General features: G+C 43.0%; 1 protein-coding gene across 2 annotated transcripts in view; it reads right to left on the minus strand.

The window, feature by feature from the left end:
• LOC149448987 (E3 ubiquitin-protein ligase MARCHF6-like) overlaps positions 1-18,138 on the minus strand; it is a 327,203-nt gene that overhangs the window by 162,220 nt on the left and 146,845 nt on the right. For both annotated transcript variants that reach the window (XM_089693974.1, XM_089693972.1), the window contains exons 5-6: positions 11,456-11,528; positions 19-187 (exon numbers count right to left, since the gene is read on the minus strand). In XM_089693974.1, coding sequence (XP_089550100.1) covers positions 19-187; positions 11,456-11,528 — 242 coding nt within the window. The remainder of the gene's footprint in view (positions 1-18; positions 188-11,455; positions 11,529-18,138) is intronic.

Consider the following 18,138-nt stretch of genomic DNA (forward strand, 5'->3'; position numbering starts at 1 on the left):
GTAAAAAACAAAACTTACCGCATTATGCTGTCCCAAACCATTCAGAGGTTGAGGAAGATTTTGTTCCAACCATTGCGGAGCGCCACCATGGACGATTTGCTCTCGTAGCCAAACAAGACTTATAAATGCACAAAGTGTGCATGTAACAACAAAGCACCCCTGTAAACAGTCTGCTAATATATTTTCCCTGTAAAAAAAAACAAACAAAAATGTTAATCAGTTATAATGATGAAATCCAAGTAATGCGCTCACGCTGTACAAATGCAGTCATGCCTGTGTGTGCTCAAAGGCTTTTATTTTTTTTTACATTATCCTGTCATATACACTGTTGCTTTTACGGATGACCCACTTCCTGTTACTAGAATTTCTATGACAGAAAATAAATTATATTTTCATTGTTTCTCCAGTTTGAACCATGAACATTATACAAACAAATAAACCCAAAAGTCCAGGGTCACTTTTAAGTCTCAGGGCCCTTCACACATTCTGTTTCAAACCATAACAATTAGTCTACAAAGTTGTGGACATTTAAGTTAGTGTTTCCCTGTAGTCTTTGAACAATGGACTGGACTGTTTAGTATGCATATACCCTGTTAAGAATCTTTTAGTACCTTGAGAGGAAGACAGATTTACAAACTAAGTCTCAGTTCAAGCAAAATACAGGAACTGCAGCACTTCATCAAAGGACATCAAATAATGTCGGTCTTTTTATGTACTTGTTCCAGATCATATAATTCCTCAGTTAATAGCTTTAGTTTCTTCTCCCGTTCCTTTTTCTTTTTCAGAAATCCACATATATGCCATGTGCGCTTCCCAAACTGTAGCAACAGATACCCTTTTCACTTCATTAAACAGAAAATATTGTTCAATTTCCCACCCAGGGTCCTGAAGTAGCGTCTCAATCTCCACATACAGGGATGTTGAATTTCTATCACCCGATGCCCAGGACGTGTGATTCCTGGAGTCGGGCAGTTAGTTTTTTTGTTTTTTGTTTTTTTTTTTTTTAAATCTTCAGCCAGCAGGGCTCACCAGTCGGGCAGCAGCGGTGCCATCAGAATGCTTCCACAGAGTGCCTGCCTCCTTGCCCCCCCATGTGAAGCTCCCCCCCGCCCACTGTCTCCTGGGCTCCACTTGCCGATCTGTGGCCCTGGGACCAGCTCACCGCCGGCCGCTAGAGGGGAGGGATGACAGTGGACACGTACGCTCCCCTCCCCTTCCTGTACTGACCCGGAAGTGATGTTATGATGTCACTTCCACATCCCCATTGAAAGATTCCCGGTAATTGAGGCCAGGAAAGAAAGTAATGCAGTGCGATGTGCACTGCATTACATTCAGGGGAGAACTGAAAAAATTAGGCGCTGTGGAAAATGCTCTCAGACAAGCACCTTAATGAAGGTGCATCTTTATTGGGTGAGACAAAGTATAATAAAATTTGACCAGCCTGAATTGGATAGTGTGACTCCAACGGACGGTCCGTCCACTCTGAAGGGAGCTGAGAACGGAAAATGCTCCTGTCGACTTCAAATCACGTGGTGGTGTCACCATGGCAAGCGAAGGCAGTGTCTGGCGTTGACTTCAGCTGGGAGCATGTGTAGGATTACCAAGACGACATGTTTCATGCAGTTGCGCTTTGTCAAGACTTCATTTTTTGCAATACTGATTTTATCACACCATACAAAATTTTGTTTCCAAGATTATGGCTGATATCTTTATATATCTGTCACGGTATAGGGGCCCTGCCAATTATTTATTCTGCTTAATCCTCATTAATTCCTTGTGCCAAACGTCCCCAGATTTAATTACTTTATGTCCACCGTGTCATCCGGTCAAATGGCCCAAATTCAATTACCGTAGTTTCCTCCTCCCTGCCAGCTTGCTAAAGGTCCACAAATTTCATTAAACTATTTTCTCTACCAGGTCCCCTTGATTTTACCAGGAGCCCAGTGTCACCCTGGCCCCCGCACTGTTGTCCCCTGCCTCCAGCTGTTTCTCTCCCCGTTGCCAATTGAACCCCCTCTACCTCTCATCCTGCCACGCAGGACGAGAGGTGCGGCTTTCACCACCCCTGCCACTATCTTCTCCTCCCCCCGGCGAAGCCAGAGAGAAAGAAGCGAGGTTCACAACTCTCCGCGGAGAGGTGCGAACCTAGTGCGGGGATGTTCCAGGCTGCGGCGTCAGACTGACGCCACCCCAGCCCTGTCATCCACAGCGCGGGCACAGGAAGTTCCCACGCTTGTGGATGTCCCTGGAGAAAGCGCGGCCCGCGTCCAGCTGATGGCCGGGTGCTCCGCTGTGCAGCCACCAAGGGAGCCCAGCTGCGGCGGGACCCTCGTGGCTAGACTCTGTCTGCCTGAGAACCCAGTCCAGGGGGGAGATTGCCTGCCAGCTGCCGGAGACCCCAGTCCAGGGGGGAGATTGCCTGCCAGCTACCGGAGACCCCAGTCCAGGGGGGAGATTGCCTGCAAGCTGCCTGAGACCCCAGTCTAGGGGGGAGACTGCCAGCCAGCTGCTTGAGACCCCAGTCCAGGGGGGAGATTGCCTGCCAGCTGCCTGAGACCCCAGTCCAGGGGGGAGATTGCCTGCCAGCTGCCTGAGACCCCAGTCCAGGGGGGAGATTGCCTGCCAGCTGCCTGAGACCCCAGTCCAGGGGGGAGATTTCCTGCTAGCTGCCTGAGACCCCAGTCCAGGGGGGAGATTGCCTGCCAGCTGCCTGGGACACGAGCCCAAAAGGGGAGGCTGCCCACCTATTCCGGACCTTAACAGGTACCTGTGTTTTACTTTCTATCCCTGGGAGACCAGGCACCCTGTCGGATCCGTGAGCATATGTTTTCCCCTGTTTTACCTGAACTGTTCCTGTGATGACCCCCTTTGTTGGATTACTATCTGCTACAGAGACTTTTCCTTTGCTCTCGGTACTGGACTACAAGTGTTATAGCCCCTCTTTGCTGCCCCTTAAAGGCAAGGGCACCCTCCCTGCAATCTCTCCATTAAGTGACTGTCATTTTTTTGTCTCAAAGTTTTACTCTACCCTTCTCTGCCATATATTGCCAGGTGCCCCCCCCCCCCTCCAAACACCTCTTTTGGACCACCAGAGGGACAATTGTACATCTACTCTCCTTTCCCGTATAGGTTTAAGGATTCCAGGATTTGACCGCTTCCCGTGGTCACTCACCCTCACCGCCTGAGTCCAGGGAAAGGGACCACCCAATCCTTCTCAATTTTCCTTCGCTGTTCACCTCTGTGGTTTGGGCTCCTTCAGCTGGAGATTCGGTCACCGGAGGTCTCCTGGGGTCACCAATGACATGGGGGGGAAATCACCCTCAGTAGGTGTTGCCGCTCTGTCTCTCCATGCTTGGCTGCTCTTCACCACCACCTCGGCGTCTCAGGAACCTCCTAGAATTCCCTGTCCCTTGGACAGGCCCAGCATCCCATCCTGACTCCGGACTCCTCTAGCACTGCTACACCACTCCAGCCACACACCGACTGGACCAATACGATCAGGGCAAGGTAGGGCAGGGTAGGGTCGAGTTCCTCTAATTCTAAATACATTGCTTCTTGGAGGGGGTTAGGAGCTCCTACCCCATGCATCCTCACAGCGCCATGCTTAGGCCCCTCCCCCTCCTAGAGCTCTGGTATTAACGCATTACTTTGGGGTTTTTTTATGGAAATTTGAGGACTGCATTGAATAATTGTTACTCTAACACCTATATTAGGCTAAAAAGTGTTGAGTGTTTGAGTGTTAAGATTTTAGATTGGGTCTATGTCTGTAAATGGTCCACTTCCTCTATTCTTAAAGATCAGCAGTTATGCTGGTATAAGTAGTATATGGTTTTAACTTAAAAGGTTTTGCTGTTACTTGTTATCCAGCACCAAGACTTGTGTTCAAGACTGGTTAACCTCCTGCTGTTAATTTAGTTAGCTACATCCCCAGCCAGGCTCTCTCTTTTCAAGCTTGCCTGATTACCATAGGCTTTGTTCCTAGCAGCCTGCCTGTGTGTCCCCAAGAGTATTTCAAGCCTGTGTCTTTTGTGTATTTGTCACCAGTACCTGTGTGCTTCCAACACCTGTCAGCTTGAATTGTACTTTCTACTGTTCAGTGATCCCAACGTCACGGCGCTGCAAGGGGTTCTTATTTTTTTATTGGCCGTTTGTTCCCAGCAGCAGCAGTTTCTTAGATTCTGTGCCTCGGCCCTTCCAAGAGCCCTTCACCTTTGTTATGGTATGCTGTAGTCTCCTCATATAGTACCCATAGGTGTCCTTCTGTCCTAGACTCCTAGTGTACTTCAACTAATATTGCACTATGGATCTGATGGTACTTAGAACCAAATTGGGAGGTCTGCTACATGTTGGTGAAGGGGTCAGGAAATCCAACTTGCGCTTTCTTGCGCCCAGGTAAATTAAGAGGTGTTCCAGGACCTCAGAGGAAATATTGCCCATTTATCAGTGGGATCATTTCCACTTTGCAAAGACAGACAGGTAGGGTAATATCCAAGTTTGCTATAAGTCATAAGGATTGGTGGAGGACTCCGGTCCATAGCTGTCAAACCTGACTTGAACTGTCTCATCCCTGATTCCGGTTCCAGGGACTGAACATCGTGCATATACGACAGTCAATTTGGATACTATCCTATTGGACTTTACTGTGTCCATCATGTTTTGAGGGTTTTATGAGTCTCGGACAACCTCAGATGATTAATACTGATGGGTGCAAGAGAAAGGAGGGTGTTGTGTTATGCCAAAAAAAAAAAAAAAAACAGGACAGGATCATGAAACCGCAATGCAGGCACAAAGAAAAGACATGTCTAATGGATGTGGAGGAATTGTCCCAACCTTATTTAAAATACTTGGGGCAAGGGTATTGGTGCTGGTATCAAATGTTTAGGAATGCCCTATATTCTATATACAAATTACATTGTAGTCAGCAGGGTACACTACCTCGGGGAGTCTACTGTACATTTTCTCCTGTTCTTGGCATGCATATAGCAGGGACAAAGGGATGTACCCCTATTACCTCCAAGGAAAGGCTTAGTCTCAAACCTGACACCCCCATACACCTTCAGAAACTACCTTTGGGATTTGGGGTAGAGTTAAAAGTTTGGTTGTTAGACTTTGGCAACAGGATTTAGAGATCGCCAACAATTTGTGGAGTGCGTTAATAGAAGAGCCCTGCTCAAGGGGTTATAATCTAAAGGGAGAGGATGATACAAAAGGTAATGATCTCATGTTGAGCATGGGAGGAGGTAAAAAGGGAGCTGGAGAATAGGATTTCTTAAGAGGAGCAGAGTGGACAATTTGGGTGTTATCTTGGGATCAAAATCGATTAATCCAAGTAACACACCTATTAGAGGAAGATGCTAAGGTATCCAGTTGGAAAAGTTTGTTCGGGTACAGTCCTAGAGCCACAGCTTTCCTAAACAGCTTACGCCACCCTGTGTGGGTTAACTGTGCGCCGTTTCATATTATGTGCTGTGTGTGCTTTCAGGGTGCTGGGAGAGAACTGTATTGTTTACATACAGTTCACCCCCCAGTTGGTAATACTTGGCGATCACCGGGTGCCAGCGAGTTATCACCGGCCGGGACCCCGGTGACTGACAGCCGAGGCCGCGAATGGCGGCGCGGGTAGGGCACACAGTATTTCTGCTATAGGGCGGACGGTAAGCGGTTAATGCAGTTAGATTTAAGGGCAAATACGTAATTTTTATTTTTTTTCTTCTCATTTTAACTTTATTTTGGTTTATGAATACAGATTCATTGCTCTTTAAAAACCTAAAGTGAAATATGTAAAGTAAAAGCTGTAGTTGGAGCAGCATTAAATCTGTACTTTTTTTTTTTTTTTGCTTTTATTACTCTTCGCTCTTTTTCCTTGTTTAAGTTTCTTCCAGTATATTCAATTAGCATATATACATTTTTGGCGATAGCTTAACCATTTCCATACCGGGCACTTTTACCCACTTCCTGCCCAGGCTATTCTTCAGGTTTCAGTGCTCTCACACTTGACAATTGCGCGGTCATACAACATTGTACCCAAACTAAAATTTTATCATTTTCTTCACACAAGAGCTTTCTTTTGGTGGTATTTAATCACCGTTGGGGTTTTTATTTTTTGGGATTGGGCGCAGCAGGTCACATGGTACTGGCAACGGGGCCGGTACTCAGATCTGTCATCGGTCATGTCCGAGGTACACGGACGGTGACCGGCTGCGCGGCTCTGCAGGTGCGCAAACTGTGCATGCCCGGGAGGACACCATATGGCGTCCACCCGGAACGCTGGAGGATTTTGCCGGCCACCAAAAAGGCCATTGGCCAGGCGGCTAATGGTTAAAACTAGAAGTTGGGACCTGGAGTCTGGAAATTTCACAGTGATCTGCGTGGGAGGAAATCTCCAATCCTGGGACCAGGTTTTGGGAATAGCCAGGAGACTGATTGTGCAGGTGTGTGTGGGTCTCCTCTAGAGTCAGAACCAGGGTGCTGGGCTCCACACTCCCCAGGAGTCCATGTGGGTGCAAGGGAGCAGCCTCAAATGTGCATGTCGGCATGGTGTAGTGGGCCAAAGCCTGTAGGCTGAAGCAGCAAGGAAGCTGTGAAAGAGTGCTAACCGAGGTACAGTGTTTGTGCGTGAATACAAAGATACTGTTATATGGTCAAGAGAACCAAGGCATAAAAGCCTGAGCTGCGGTGCTGCTAAAGAGAGCCAAGAGGCTGAATCTTTGTTTTGTATGGATGGTAGATACCCCTGCATAGGCAAACTGTTTTGTTTCTATTTATTAAAAGTGGGCCAACAAGTCCTTAAATTATGATTTCAGGCATGGACTCTACCCACTGGTAAGCGCTACCTTGAGCTAAACAACCCCCAAACATTACAATATATACAGTCAGGTCCATAAATATTGGGACATCGACACAATTCTAACATTTTTGGCTCTATACACCACCACAATGGATTTGAAATGAAACGAACAAGATGTGCTTTAACTGCAGACTGTCAGCTTTAATTTGAGGGTATTTACATCCAAATCAGGTGAACGGTGTAGGAATTACAACAGGTTGCATATGTGCCTCCCACTTGTTAAGGGACCAAAAGTAATGGGACAGAATAATAATCATAAATCAAACTTTCACTTTTTAATACTTGGTTGCAAATCCTTTGCAGTCAATTACAGCCTGAAGTCTGGAACGCATAGACATCACCAGACGCTGGGTTTCATCCCTGGTGATGCTCTGCCAGGCCTCTACTGCAACTGTCTTCAGTTCCTGCTTGTTCTTGGGGCATTTTCCCTTCAGTTTTGTCTTCAGCAAGTGAAACGCATGCTCAATCGGATTCAGGTCAGGTGATTGACTTGGCCATTGCATAACATTCCACTTCTTTCCCTTAAAAAACGCTTTGGTTGCTTTTGCAGTATGCTTTGGGTCATTGTCCATCTGCACTGTGAAGCGGCGTCCAATGAGTTCTGAAGCATTTGGCTGAATATGAGCAGATAATATTGCCCGAAAAACTTCAGAATTCATCCTGCTGCTTTTGTCAGCAGTCACATCATCAATAAATACAAGAGAACCAGTTCCATTGGCAGCCATACATGCCCACGCCATGACACTACCACCACCATGCTTCACTGATGAGGTGGTATGCTTAGGATCACGAGCAGCTCCTTTCCTTCTCCATACTCTTCTCTTCCCATCACTCTGGTACAAGTTGATCTTGGTCTCATCTGTCCATAGGATGTTGTTCCAGAACTGTGAAGGCTTTTTTAGATGTCGTTTGGCAAACTCTAATCTGGCCTTCCTGTTTTTGAGGCTCACCAATGGTTTACATCTTGTGGTGAACCCTCTGTATTCACTCTGGTGAAGTCTTCTCTTTGATTGTTGACTTTGACACACATACACCTACCTCCTGGAGAGTGTTCTTGATCTGGCCAACTGTTGTGAAGTGTGTTTTCTTCACTAGGGAAAGAATTCTTCGGTCATCCACCACAGTTGTTTTCCGTGCTCTTCCGGGTCTTTTGGTGTTGCTGAGCTCACCGGTGCGTTCCTTCTTTTTAAGAATGTTCCAAACAGTTGTTTTGGCCAAGCCTAATGTTTTTGCTATCTCTCTGATGGGTTTGTTTTGTTTTTTCAGCCTAATGATGGCTTGCTTCGCTGATAGTGACAGCTCTTTGGATCTCATCTTGAGAGTTGACAGCAACAGATTCCAAAATGCAAATAGCACACTTGAAATGAACTCTGGACCTTTTATCTGCTCATTGTAATTGGGATAATGAGGGAATAACACACACCTGGCCATGGAACAGCTGAGAAGCCAATTGTCCCATTACTTTTGGTCCCTTAACAAGTGGGAGGCACATATGCAAACTGTTGTAATTCCTACACCGTTCACCTGATTTGGATGTATATACCCTCAAATTAAAGCTGACAGTCTGCAGTTAAAGCACATCTTGTTCGTTTCATTTCAAATCCATTGTGGTGGTGTATAGAGCCAAAAATATTAGAATTGTGTCGATGTCCCAATATTTATGGACCTGACTGTATGTAAATTACAATTTTCCACACTGTTTCTGACTTTTGAATATCCCTTTAATGCCCTCTTAATTTAATTTGCATATTTTTTCATCCATAGGTCTAATTTAATTTTTTGCATTTCCAATTATAAATGCTATCTTGTATTGAAGCCCCTTCATTCATCTATTCTATTTTATTCATGCTATCTTGGGTTTTTCCCATTTCCATTTTTTTTGTCTTTCACTTTAATTGTTTCACACCTTTTTTTTCATTTTCATTCTTATTTTTATTTTCACCTTTTTACATTTTTTTTTATTTTAAATTTCATCTTTTTTATTTCGATTTGCTTTTCATTTTTACAATTTTTGTCTATATTTTTTATTTTATTATTAATTACACCAATAAAGTTTATGGAAATATTAAATGTGTAGTTGAACAAACACTTCACTTTCACATTGTTAGAGTATCGTTTTCCATTTTTGTACACTTGTGCATTTTTCTGGAAATAGCTTTAAATGATTGTATCTCTGGCTTTTATGTTTCACTAGTCTTGTGTAAGGAAAACACTCACCTAATAGTCATCTCGTCAAAGTGTCAGCCGATGATGCAATCCCTGTGCATGGAATCTTTATCCCCATGATTAAAGTGAAAGTAAACCCACTTTTGTAGCTTTTACCTACAGGTAAGCTTATAATAAAGCTTAGCTGTAGGTAATAATTTCTTGCAGGGGATTTTATTTATTTTTTTATGTGCAGTTTACTACCACTTTAAGCCCCGTGAGCTAGACAAAACGCATTAGAGGGGTGGATGGAGCCCGGGCTGAGGCATTTTTTCTCTCTTTTTACATTAAAAACAGCCTTTAAAGATATTAGCACACATATGTTGTTAATGGGTGCTTTAGACAAACTGCACAGGCACTCAAGTTGCATTAAGTGAAGTTCTTCAAATGCCCTGTGAGATTCTTTTTTTAACACAATGCAAAATATCACTTTTGGTGCTTTGCAACTCAAAATGCACGATAAACTCCACAAATGCATTTACAGTGCATGTAGGGCAAGCTTGTGGTGTGCTTCAATAAAAGTGAATGGCAGCACATGCAAAGCATCACTGCTCGTCAAACACAAAGCAGTGTTATTTTTGCGCAGTCACTTTACAAAGCACTCTGCCGTATGTACACCTGCGTCCACCCACCCTGTTTCAACAATTATGAGTGGCCTTAACAGGTGGTAGGGAAGCATTAAAAATGCAACCTAACCACCTATTTTCAGCACCTGTGTGAAGGAGGTATTAAAATTGCAGCTAGGTCTACAAAGCAGCATTCCTAAACCTACAGACTCAAATAGGATGGATAGAGAAGTTCACCTTTAAAAAAAAAAAAAAAAAAAATATTAAAAATGCACATTTATTGCAGGTAGAAAAATATGCATTTTTTTAGAGCCAATAAAGCATTGTGCTGCTATGGATGGATGATGCTATGGTGATTTTTTTTTTTATAGCTTAGATAAGTGATTTTTTTTAAATTGCAGGTGTTGTGTTTGAAGCAAGGCCCCCCTATTGATATGAAAATTAACCCATTTGACTGGTTTATGTGCAGCACAGGAAGAGGTAGCAGGGGGAGGGACAGAGGACTTTTTGAAAAAGCCATGTGCCAAGACAGAGTTGTTCTGAAAGAAAGAAGCAACAGCTGTTCTGGAGACTTGGAAGAAGAAACAGTGTGTTGGAGGACTTTGGAATGTTTTGGTGCTGGACTCTAAAGGAAGATCCCGAAACCATGAGAAGACCTCATTACCAGAAAGAACTAAGCTAACTTTTAGTGTATGCCTGTCACATAAATAGTCAGCTTGTGCATGTTTTAGGCATATTTTGTTATAGTTTGTATCTTTTGCAGTTGTATTTGAAGGTTGTCTAGTAAAGCACGTTATTACGCTACAGAGTTTTATTCGCTTCGTTGGTTTTTATCGCAAGAACCTTTAACAAGCACAAAGCAAAACAAACATTGCATCCCCAATCAGCAGATTTGGGGTGCAGGGTCAAACAGGAAGATCAATGAACTACCTAGAGCACTCTGGCGCAGAGTGCCCTGGTACAGTAGGTCATTAAGAACTAAAAGCTGTCTGCCGCAAATAACTCTGAATGAATGAAAAGGCTGTGTGGGTGGAGCCACGCACAGCCACGTTTTGTTTTTTTCTTTATTTGTGACACTGGATTTGGGAGAAGATCCCCGGCTCGCTGTCACAAGGAGGGGAGATATCAGGGGGAGAGCAGGCAGATGATGAACATGTTACACCTTAAATATGGATGTAACATGTTCACAAATGTGAACTTATCCTTTAAAGTTCTGGGTGATCCTAAACATATTCTGTGCTTGGAGAAAATTCTGAAACTTCTGCTACCATTAAAGCAACCCCAGTATTTTAGAACAGATCATAAACAGAATTCTCAAACTGAAGTTGCTCCCTAATTCTGTATCAGGAGATGTGATAGCCAAAATGTATTCTCTCATAGCAAAGAGAGCTATGACAGCGGCAAGTAAAACAGAGAGGCTCCCTGACAGCTATGCCAATGTTGTTTGGCCTGGACCTGCTGATCCAATAAGCAAAAATTGGTATAGGTGCAGCCCTAATAAAATGTATGCTTATTTACTTTTTGTACTTTTTTTTTTTTTTTTTTTATAAAGTAAAGGGTCAATTTCCAAAAAAAAATTATGCAAGCCAATATTACACCCCTCACCTTATGTATATAATTACTTTACAATCCTAAATTATTGCAGAATAAACAGGACCATAGTGGAAATGTAAATATTGCTCAAGTCCAAAAGGTATGTGAGCTTAAGTGGGTAAATATAAGTCTACTCATACGCCACTTTTGTGGATACCCTTTAAATTTGCGTTTACCACAGCATTGATCTATTGAAATGTGTACTAATGAATCAGTGACAAATATAAACGTGCATAAAACTTACGTGGACAACATATCTAACGGTAGAGTCAGTAGTGAGCTCACAGAGCCAGTAAACAGACACTTGTAAATACGACCTGCAAAGAAAACAAACAATATACATATATTTATTTTATTTATTTCAGGTACTTATATAGCGCCATCAATTTACGCAGCGCTTTACATATACAGGTGAAACTCGAAAAAATTAGAATATTGTGCAAAAGTTCATTTATTTCAGTAATGCAACTTAAAAGGTAAAAATAATATATGTGATAGACTCATTACATGCAAAGCAAGATAGTTCAAGCCTTGATTTGTCATAATTGTGATGATTATGGCTCACAGCTCATGAAAACCCCAAATCCACAATCTCAGAAAATTAGAATATTACATGTAATCAATAAAACAAGGATTGTACATAGAACAATATCGGACCTCTGAAAAGTATAAGCATGCATATGTACTCAGTACTTGGTTTGGGCCCCTTTTGCAGCAATTACTGCCTCAATGCAGCGTGGCATGGAAGCTATCAGCCTGTGGCACTGCTGAGGTGTTATGGAAGACCAGGATGCTTCAATAGCGGCCTTCAGCTCTTCTGCATTGTTCGGTCTCATGTCTTTCATCTTTCTCTTGGCAATGCCCCATAGATTCTCTATGGGGTTCAGGTCAGGCGAGTTTGCTGGCTAATCAAGCACAGTAATCCCACGGTCATTGAACCAGGTTTTGGTGCTTTTGGCTGTGTGGGCAGGTGCCAAGTCCTGCTGGAAAATGAAGTCAGCATCCCCATAAAGCTCGTCTGTGGAAGGAAGCATGAAGTGCTCCAAAATCTCCTGGTAGACGGCTGCGTTGACCCTGGACTTAATGAAGCACAGTGGACCAACACCAGCAGATGACATGGCTCTGGAAATCAACAGACTGTGGAAACTTCACACTGGACTTCACACATCTTGCAGTGTGTGCCTCTCCATTCTTCCTCCATACTCTGGGTCCTTGGTTTCCAAATGAGATGGAAAAGTTGCTCTCATCAGAAAAAACTTTGGACTACTGAGCAACAGACCAGGTCTGTTTTTCTTTAGCCCAGGTAAGATGCTTCTGACGTTGTTTCTTGTTCAGGAGTGGCTTGACAAGAGGAATACGACATTTTAAGCCCATGTCCAGGATCCGTCTGTGTGTGGTGGCTCTTGATGCACTGACTCCAGCCTCAGTCCACTCTTTGTGAAAGTCCCCAACATTTTTGAATGGCCTTTTCCTGACAATCCTCTCCAGGCTCTAGTCATCCCTCCTGCGTGTGCACCTTTTTCTTCCACACTTTTCCCTTCCACATAACTTTCTATTAATGTGCTTTGATACAGCACTTTGGGAACATCCAACTTCTTTTGCAATTACCTTTTGAGGTTTTCCCTCCTTATGGAGGGTGTCAATGATGGTTTTCTGCACAACTGTCAGGTCAGCAGTCTTTCCCACGATTGTGATTCCTACTGAACCAGACTGAGAGACCATTTAAAGGCTCAGGAACCCTTTGCAGGTGTTATGGCTTAATTAGCTGATTAGAGTGGGACACTTTGAGCCTAGAATATTGCACCTTTTCACAATATTCTAATTTTCGGAGATTGTGAATTTGGGGTTTTCATGAGCTGTAAGCCATAATCATCACAATTATGACAAATCACTGCTTGAACTATCTTGCTTTGCATGTAATGAGTCTATCTCATATATTAGTTTCACCTTTTAAGTTGCATTACTGAAATAAATTAACTTTTGCACGATATTCTAATTTTTCGAGTTTCACCTGTATATTGTACATTCACATCAGTCGCTAACCCTCAAGGGGCACACAATCTAAGGTCCTAACTCACATTCATACATACACATACTAGGGCCAATTTAGACAAGATCCAATTAACCTACCAGCACGTCTTTGGAGTGTGGGAGGAAACCGGAGTACCTGGAGGAAACCCACGCAGGCACAGGGAGAACATGTAAACTCCAGGCAGGTGGTGCCATGGTTGGGATTCGAACCAACGACCCCAGTACTGCCAGGCGGAAGTGCTAACCATTTCGCCACTGTGCTGCCCAATATATAACTATGCACAATCACCTACAAAAAAGGACAAAATAAAATTCACATAATCTGCATGATAAATTCAACTCTGAATGTGTAATTGGCAAAGAGTAACTGTCCAAAACTAGAGTAAAAAGGGCACCCTTGCAGTTCACCTTTTTCCTGAAAAAATAGATGCTGCCTCTGGTTTTGATTTTTTTTTCTTTTAAGTGCAGACTTTAAGATATGTCCTATCTCACAGAGAAAATACATTTATGTTGGGGACAGCACTGGAGATGAGGTATGTATTCAGACAGAGCTGCTTGCTTTTATTTTGCTGTGGGACAATAAAGCAATTATTCTTAAACATCAAGATTTTTAAATTTATTTATCTTCAAGTCTGTTACTGTTTTTCAGGGTTTTTCTGTCTTGTGCATGCCCCCGATCCTCCTTTGACACATCCCAACACTAGTATAGAGAGAGCAGTGCATGTTACTTCTGGTCACATGCTCCACTATGCATTCTACAGATCCCAGAGCGCTGCATGCGTCAGCATATAGATGTGTGGTCCATCCCACAGGAAAGCAAGTAAGAGTTGCAACGTTCTTATACACAACTTGGTATTGAAAACAAAGACAACCAAAAAACAAAGTCTGAGAATAGCAGAGAGATAAGAGATACATTCTACTTACTGTATATTTAAACAAATTAGATTTATTTCATTTAAAAAAAAAAAGGTGGGTTTAGTGTCACTTTTAGGACTTGTAGGATCGAATGTTAGGGAATGTTACATTCGATCAGCAAAAAGCAACATGGGAAATATTACACACATCAAAAATGTTACGGTATTATTAGTTACGCACGAATATTTAGACATTGAAAAAGCTAATTGTATTGGAAGCAGTATAAGCTCCTGAACTTGACTTTGTATTAGCTTTACTGTTCCTGTACAGCAGTGCTCAGACTTGGAGAGGGAGAAGCGGTACAAGAAGCCACTCAGTTGTGCTCCAGTGCTCAAAGGTTAAGAAGGTATAAACTGATTAGGACAGGTCAGCAGAATAACACAGATATTCGCTAAATAGTCTGCTGCTTTTCCTTCACTCTCTATTCACAGCTGGGAAAAAGGCAAAACTTGTGAGCGTTAGGGTCCATGCACACTGGCTAAAAAAGAAAAAATAATAATAATAAAAAAAAAAGCCAGTTCCTTTGGCAGGAAAAACACACTCCTTTTTAACATTTTTTGTACTAGCATTTAGGCACATTTAGCATTCTTTGTTCTGCCATTAAACTGCTCTCAGAATATAAAAACAGAAGGGTTTTTTTCTGCCTCTAAACACGGAGCTTATATGCCTCTAAAATGTCCTAATGTGCATGGACACCTTTGTTGAAAAAGTAATATTCCCCTCTGGGTGATATATGCACATTGCAAAGATTTTATTCAAATACTTCTTATTGTATTTTATAACAAGAAAAAATATACGACATCAACTGAATAGTATGAACCTTTGTCCAAAAGTTCAACAAATAAGCACAGATTTTACACAGATCAATATATATTAACAAAATTTCAAGTAAGAATCGGCAGTATTGAACCAGTTTCAATAGGATACCAACTAGTAAAATCTGTAAAGGAAAGGTATACAAAAGAATAACGTACACTTTTCCAGTTATGACCATGGTTTCCAGTGTTGGTAAAGTTTATGTTGAGTCCCACCCTTATGAGCCATTATTTGCTCATACTGAAAAATGACGTTCAAGTGACCCTTAGCTTCGGAAACGTGGGATTACAGAGGATTCAGGGGCGTGAACGTTTTTGAAAAAACTACTTGTCGGGGGCGTGGCTTGCCGACAACAATGATGGCTGCCTAAGCCTTGAGCTCCGCCATACAGGGCAGAGGGATAAACATCGCGACTGGGAGCCTCTTTCCTTCCTCCCAGTCCTCTAACAAGCTGCGGTGACTCCCAACCGGCTGGTGCAGCGATGTCCTGCAAAAGAAAATATGACCGCCGTCCACAGAAGCTTACAGAATTCTTTCTACAGACAGACAGGAATGCAGCCAAGATGGCACCGCCACTTCCTCTCCTATCACTGCTGCCTCGTACACTGATCACCCAGATGCAGAGCAGGAATCCTCTGCAGTGTTAGGTACAGTCCTCCCCCAGCCAGCACCAAGCACACAGCCCAGGTCCCTGTAGCCCAGCAAAAGCCCACATGAGGCTACAGCCCCTTACATTTGGAGCATCAGTATCATCAACACAATCCCAGGAGATTAACCCTTCACATCCCCACTCATCTATAGCAGCTTTCCCTACCTAAGCCCAGCCTGTGATTGGTTCTACCATGAAAGAAATGCTTCTCTCTCTACAATCCTCAATTTCAGAAATCTCTACTCTTTTCTACAAATTGTCATCTGATTTACATAAGATGGGAGAAAGGGTCCAATTTGTGGAGAATAAAATGGGTGACTGTAGGGAAACCAATCGATGACCTAGTAGATGTGTATGAAGAAGTTAAAGACGATTCATGGATTACAGCTAAACTAGCGAACCTTGAGGACAGATCCAGACTTAACAACATTAAACTAAAAGGGGAATAAAAGAATCCGCCCCTCAATCTGATTTACACACATATGCTCGCAATCTGCTATCCTCCATTCTCCCTGAAGCTGCACCCATTGACCTCACGATTGAGGTCATTGAAGTATCCACCATACAGTTGCAAGAAAAAGTATGTGAACCCCTTGGGATTACGTGAAGTTTTGCATGAATTGGGCATAAAATGTGCTCTGAACGCCATCTAAGTCACAACAATAGAAGAACACAGTCTGCTGAACATAATACGACACAAACATTAGATGTTGCCATGGTTTAATTGCACATAACATGTAAACATTCACAGTGCAGGGAGGAAAAAGTATGTGAACCTTGGGACTTAACTGGTTGACCCTGCTTTGGCAGCAATAACCTCAACCAAACGTTTCCTGTAGTTGTAGATCAGACCTGCACAACGATCTGGAGTAATTGTGGAGCACTCCTCTTCACAAAACTGTTTCAGTGTAGCAATATTCTTGGGATGTCTGGTGTGAATTGCTCTCTTAAGGTCATGCTACAGCATTTCAATCGGGTTGAGGTCAGGACTCTGACTGGGCCACTCCAGAAGGCGTATTCTGTGCTGTTGCAGCCATTGTTTTGTTGAATTACTTGCATGCTTTGGGTCATTGTCCTGTTGCATCACCCATCCTCTGCGGAGCTTCAGTTGGCGGACAGATGGTCGTACGTTTTCCTGCAAAACGTCTTGATAAACTCTGGCATTCATTTTCCCATCAATGACAACAATCCGTCCAGGCCCTGAGGCAGCAAAGCAGCCCCAAACCATGATGCTCCCTCCACCATGTTTTACAGTGGGGATGAGGCTTTGATGTTGGTGTGCTGTGCCTTTTTTCTCCACACATAGTGTTGTGTGTTCTTCCCAAACAACTCAATCTTGGTTTCATCTGTCCACAGTATATTTTGCCAGTAGTGCTGTGGAACATCCAGGTGCTCTTTTGCAAACTTCAAATGTGCTGCAATATTCTTTTTGGACAGCAATGGCTTCCTCCGTGGTGTCCTCGCATGTACTCCATTCTTGTTTAATTTTTTCCTTATTGTAGATGTGTCAACAAAAATGTTAGCATGTGCCAGAGATTTCTGTAGGTCTTTAGCTGACACTCTGGGATTCTTCTTTTCCTCATGCAGCATTCTGCGCTGTGCTCTTGCAGTCATTTTTACAGGACGACCACGCCTAGGGAGAGTAGCAACAGTGCTAAACTTTCTCCATTTGTAGACAGTCTGTCTTACTGTAGACACATGAACATCAAGGCTTTTGGAGATACTTTTGTAACCCTTTCCAGCTTCATGCAAGTCAACAATTCTTGATCGTAGGTCTTCTGAGAGCTGTTTTCTGTGAGGCATGGTTCACATTAGACAGTGCTTCTTGAAACCAGTAAACCCAAAACAGGTGTGTGTTTTTTAAGGGCAGGACAGCTGTCAGCAACACATCCAATATCATCACACTGATTGGAGTCAAGGTTGGCTCACTCCTGGCTCCAATTAGCTCTGGGAGAAGTCATTAAGCTAGGGCCTCACATACTTTTTCCTCCCAGCACTGTGAATGTTTACATGTTATGTGCAATTAAACCATGGCAACATCTACTGTTTGTGTAGTATTATGTTCAGCAGACTATGTTCTTCTATTGTTGTGACTTAGATGACGTTCAGAGCACATTTTATGCCCAATTCATGCAAAACTCCACGTAATCCCAAGGGGTTCACATACTTTTTCTTGCAACTGTATTCCTAAAGCATCGCACTTAGCAGATTCGCTACCTAGAGATGTTTTAATGAGGGTACATTTCTTTCATATAAAAGAGCATTTGCTTTCTTCCGCTAGATCCATGACTGCATTGCCTGCACCTTTTGCAGATCTCCAATTGTTTTCGGATCTCTACAAACATACTCTACAACTTTGATAGTTAAATTTGGTTACGAAAGCACTTCAGAATCATAAGATTCCATACAAATGGCGCCATCCAGCTACCCTCCTGATATACCATAATGGCACTGTGCACACTATCAACTACCTCCAAAAAGGACTGCACCTCCTCCATGCATGGGGTATTATCTTA

This window comes from Staurois parvus, unplaced genomic scaffold (assembly GCF_062004578.1).
Source record: "Staurois parvus isolate SC_StPar_1 unplaced genomic scaffold, SC_StPar_1.0 ptg000645l, whole genome shotgun sequence".
Lineage (NCBI taxonomy): Eukaryota > Metazoa > Chordata > Amphibia > Anura > Ranidae > Staurois > Staurois parvus.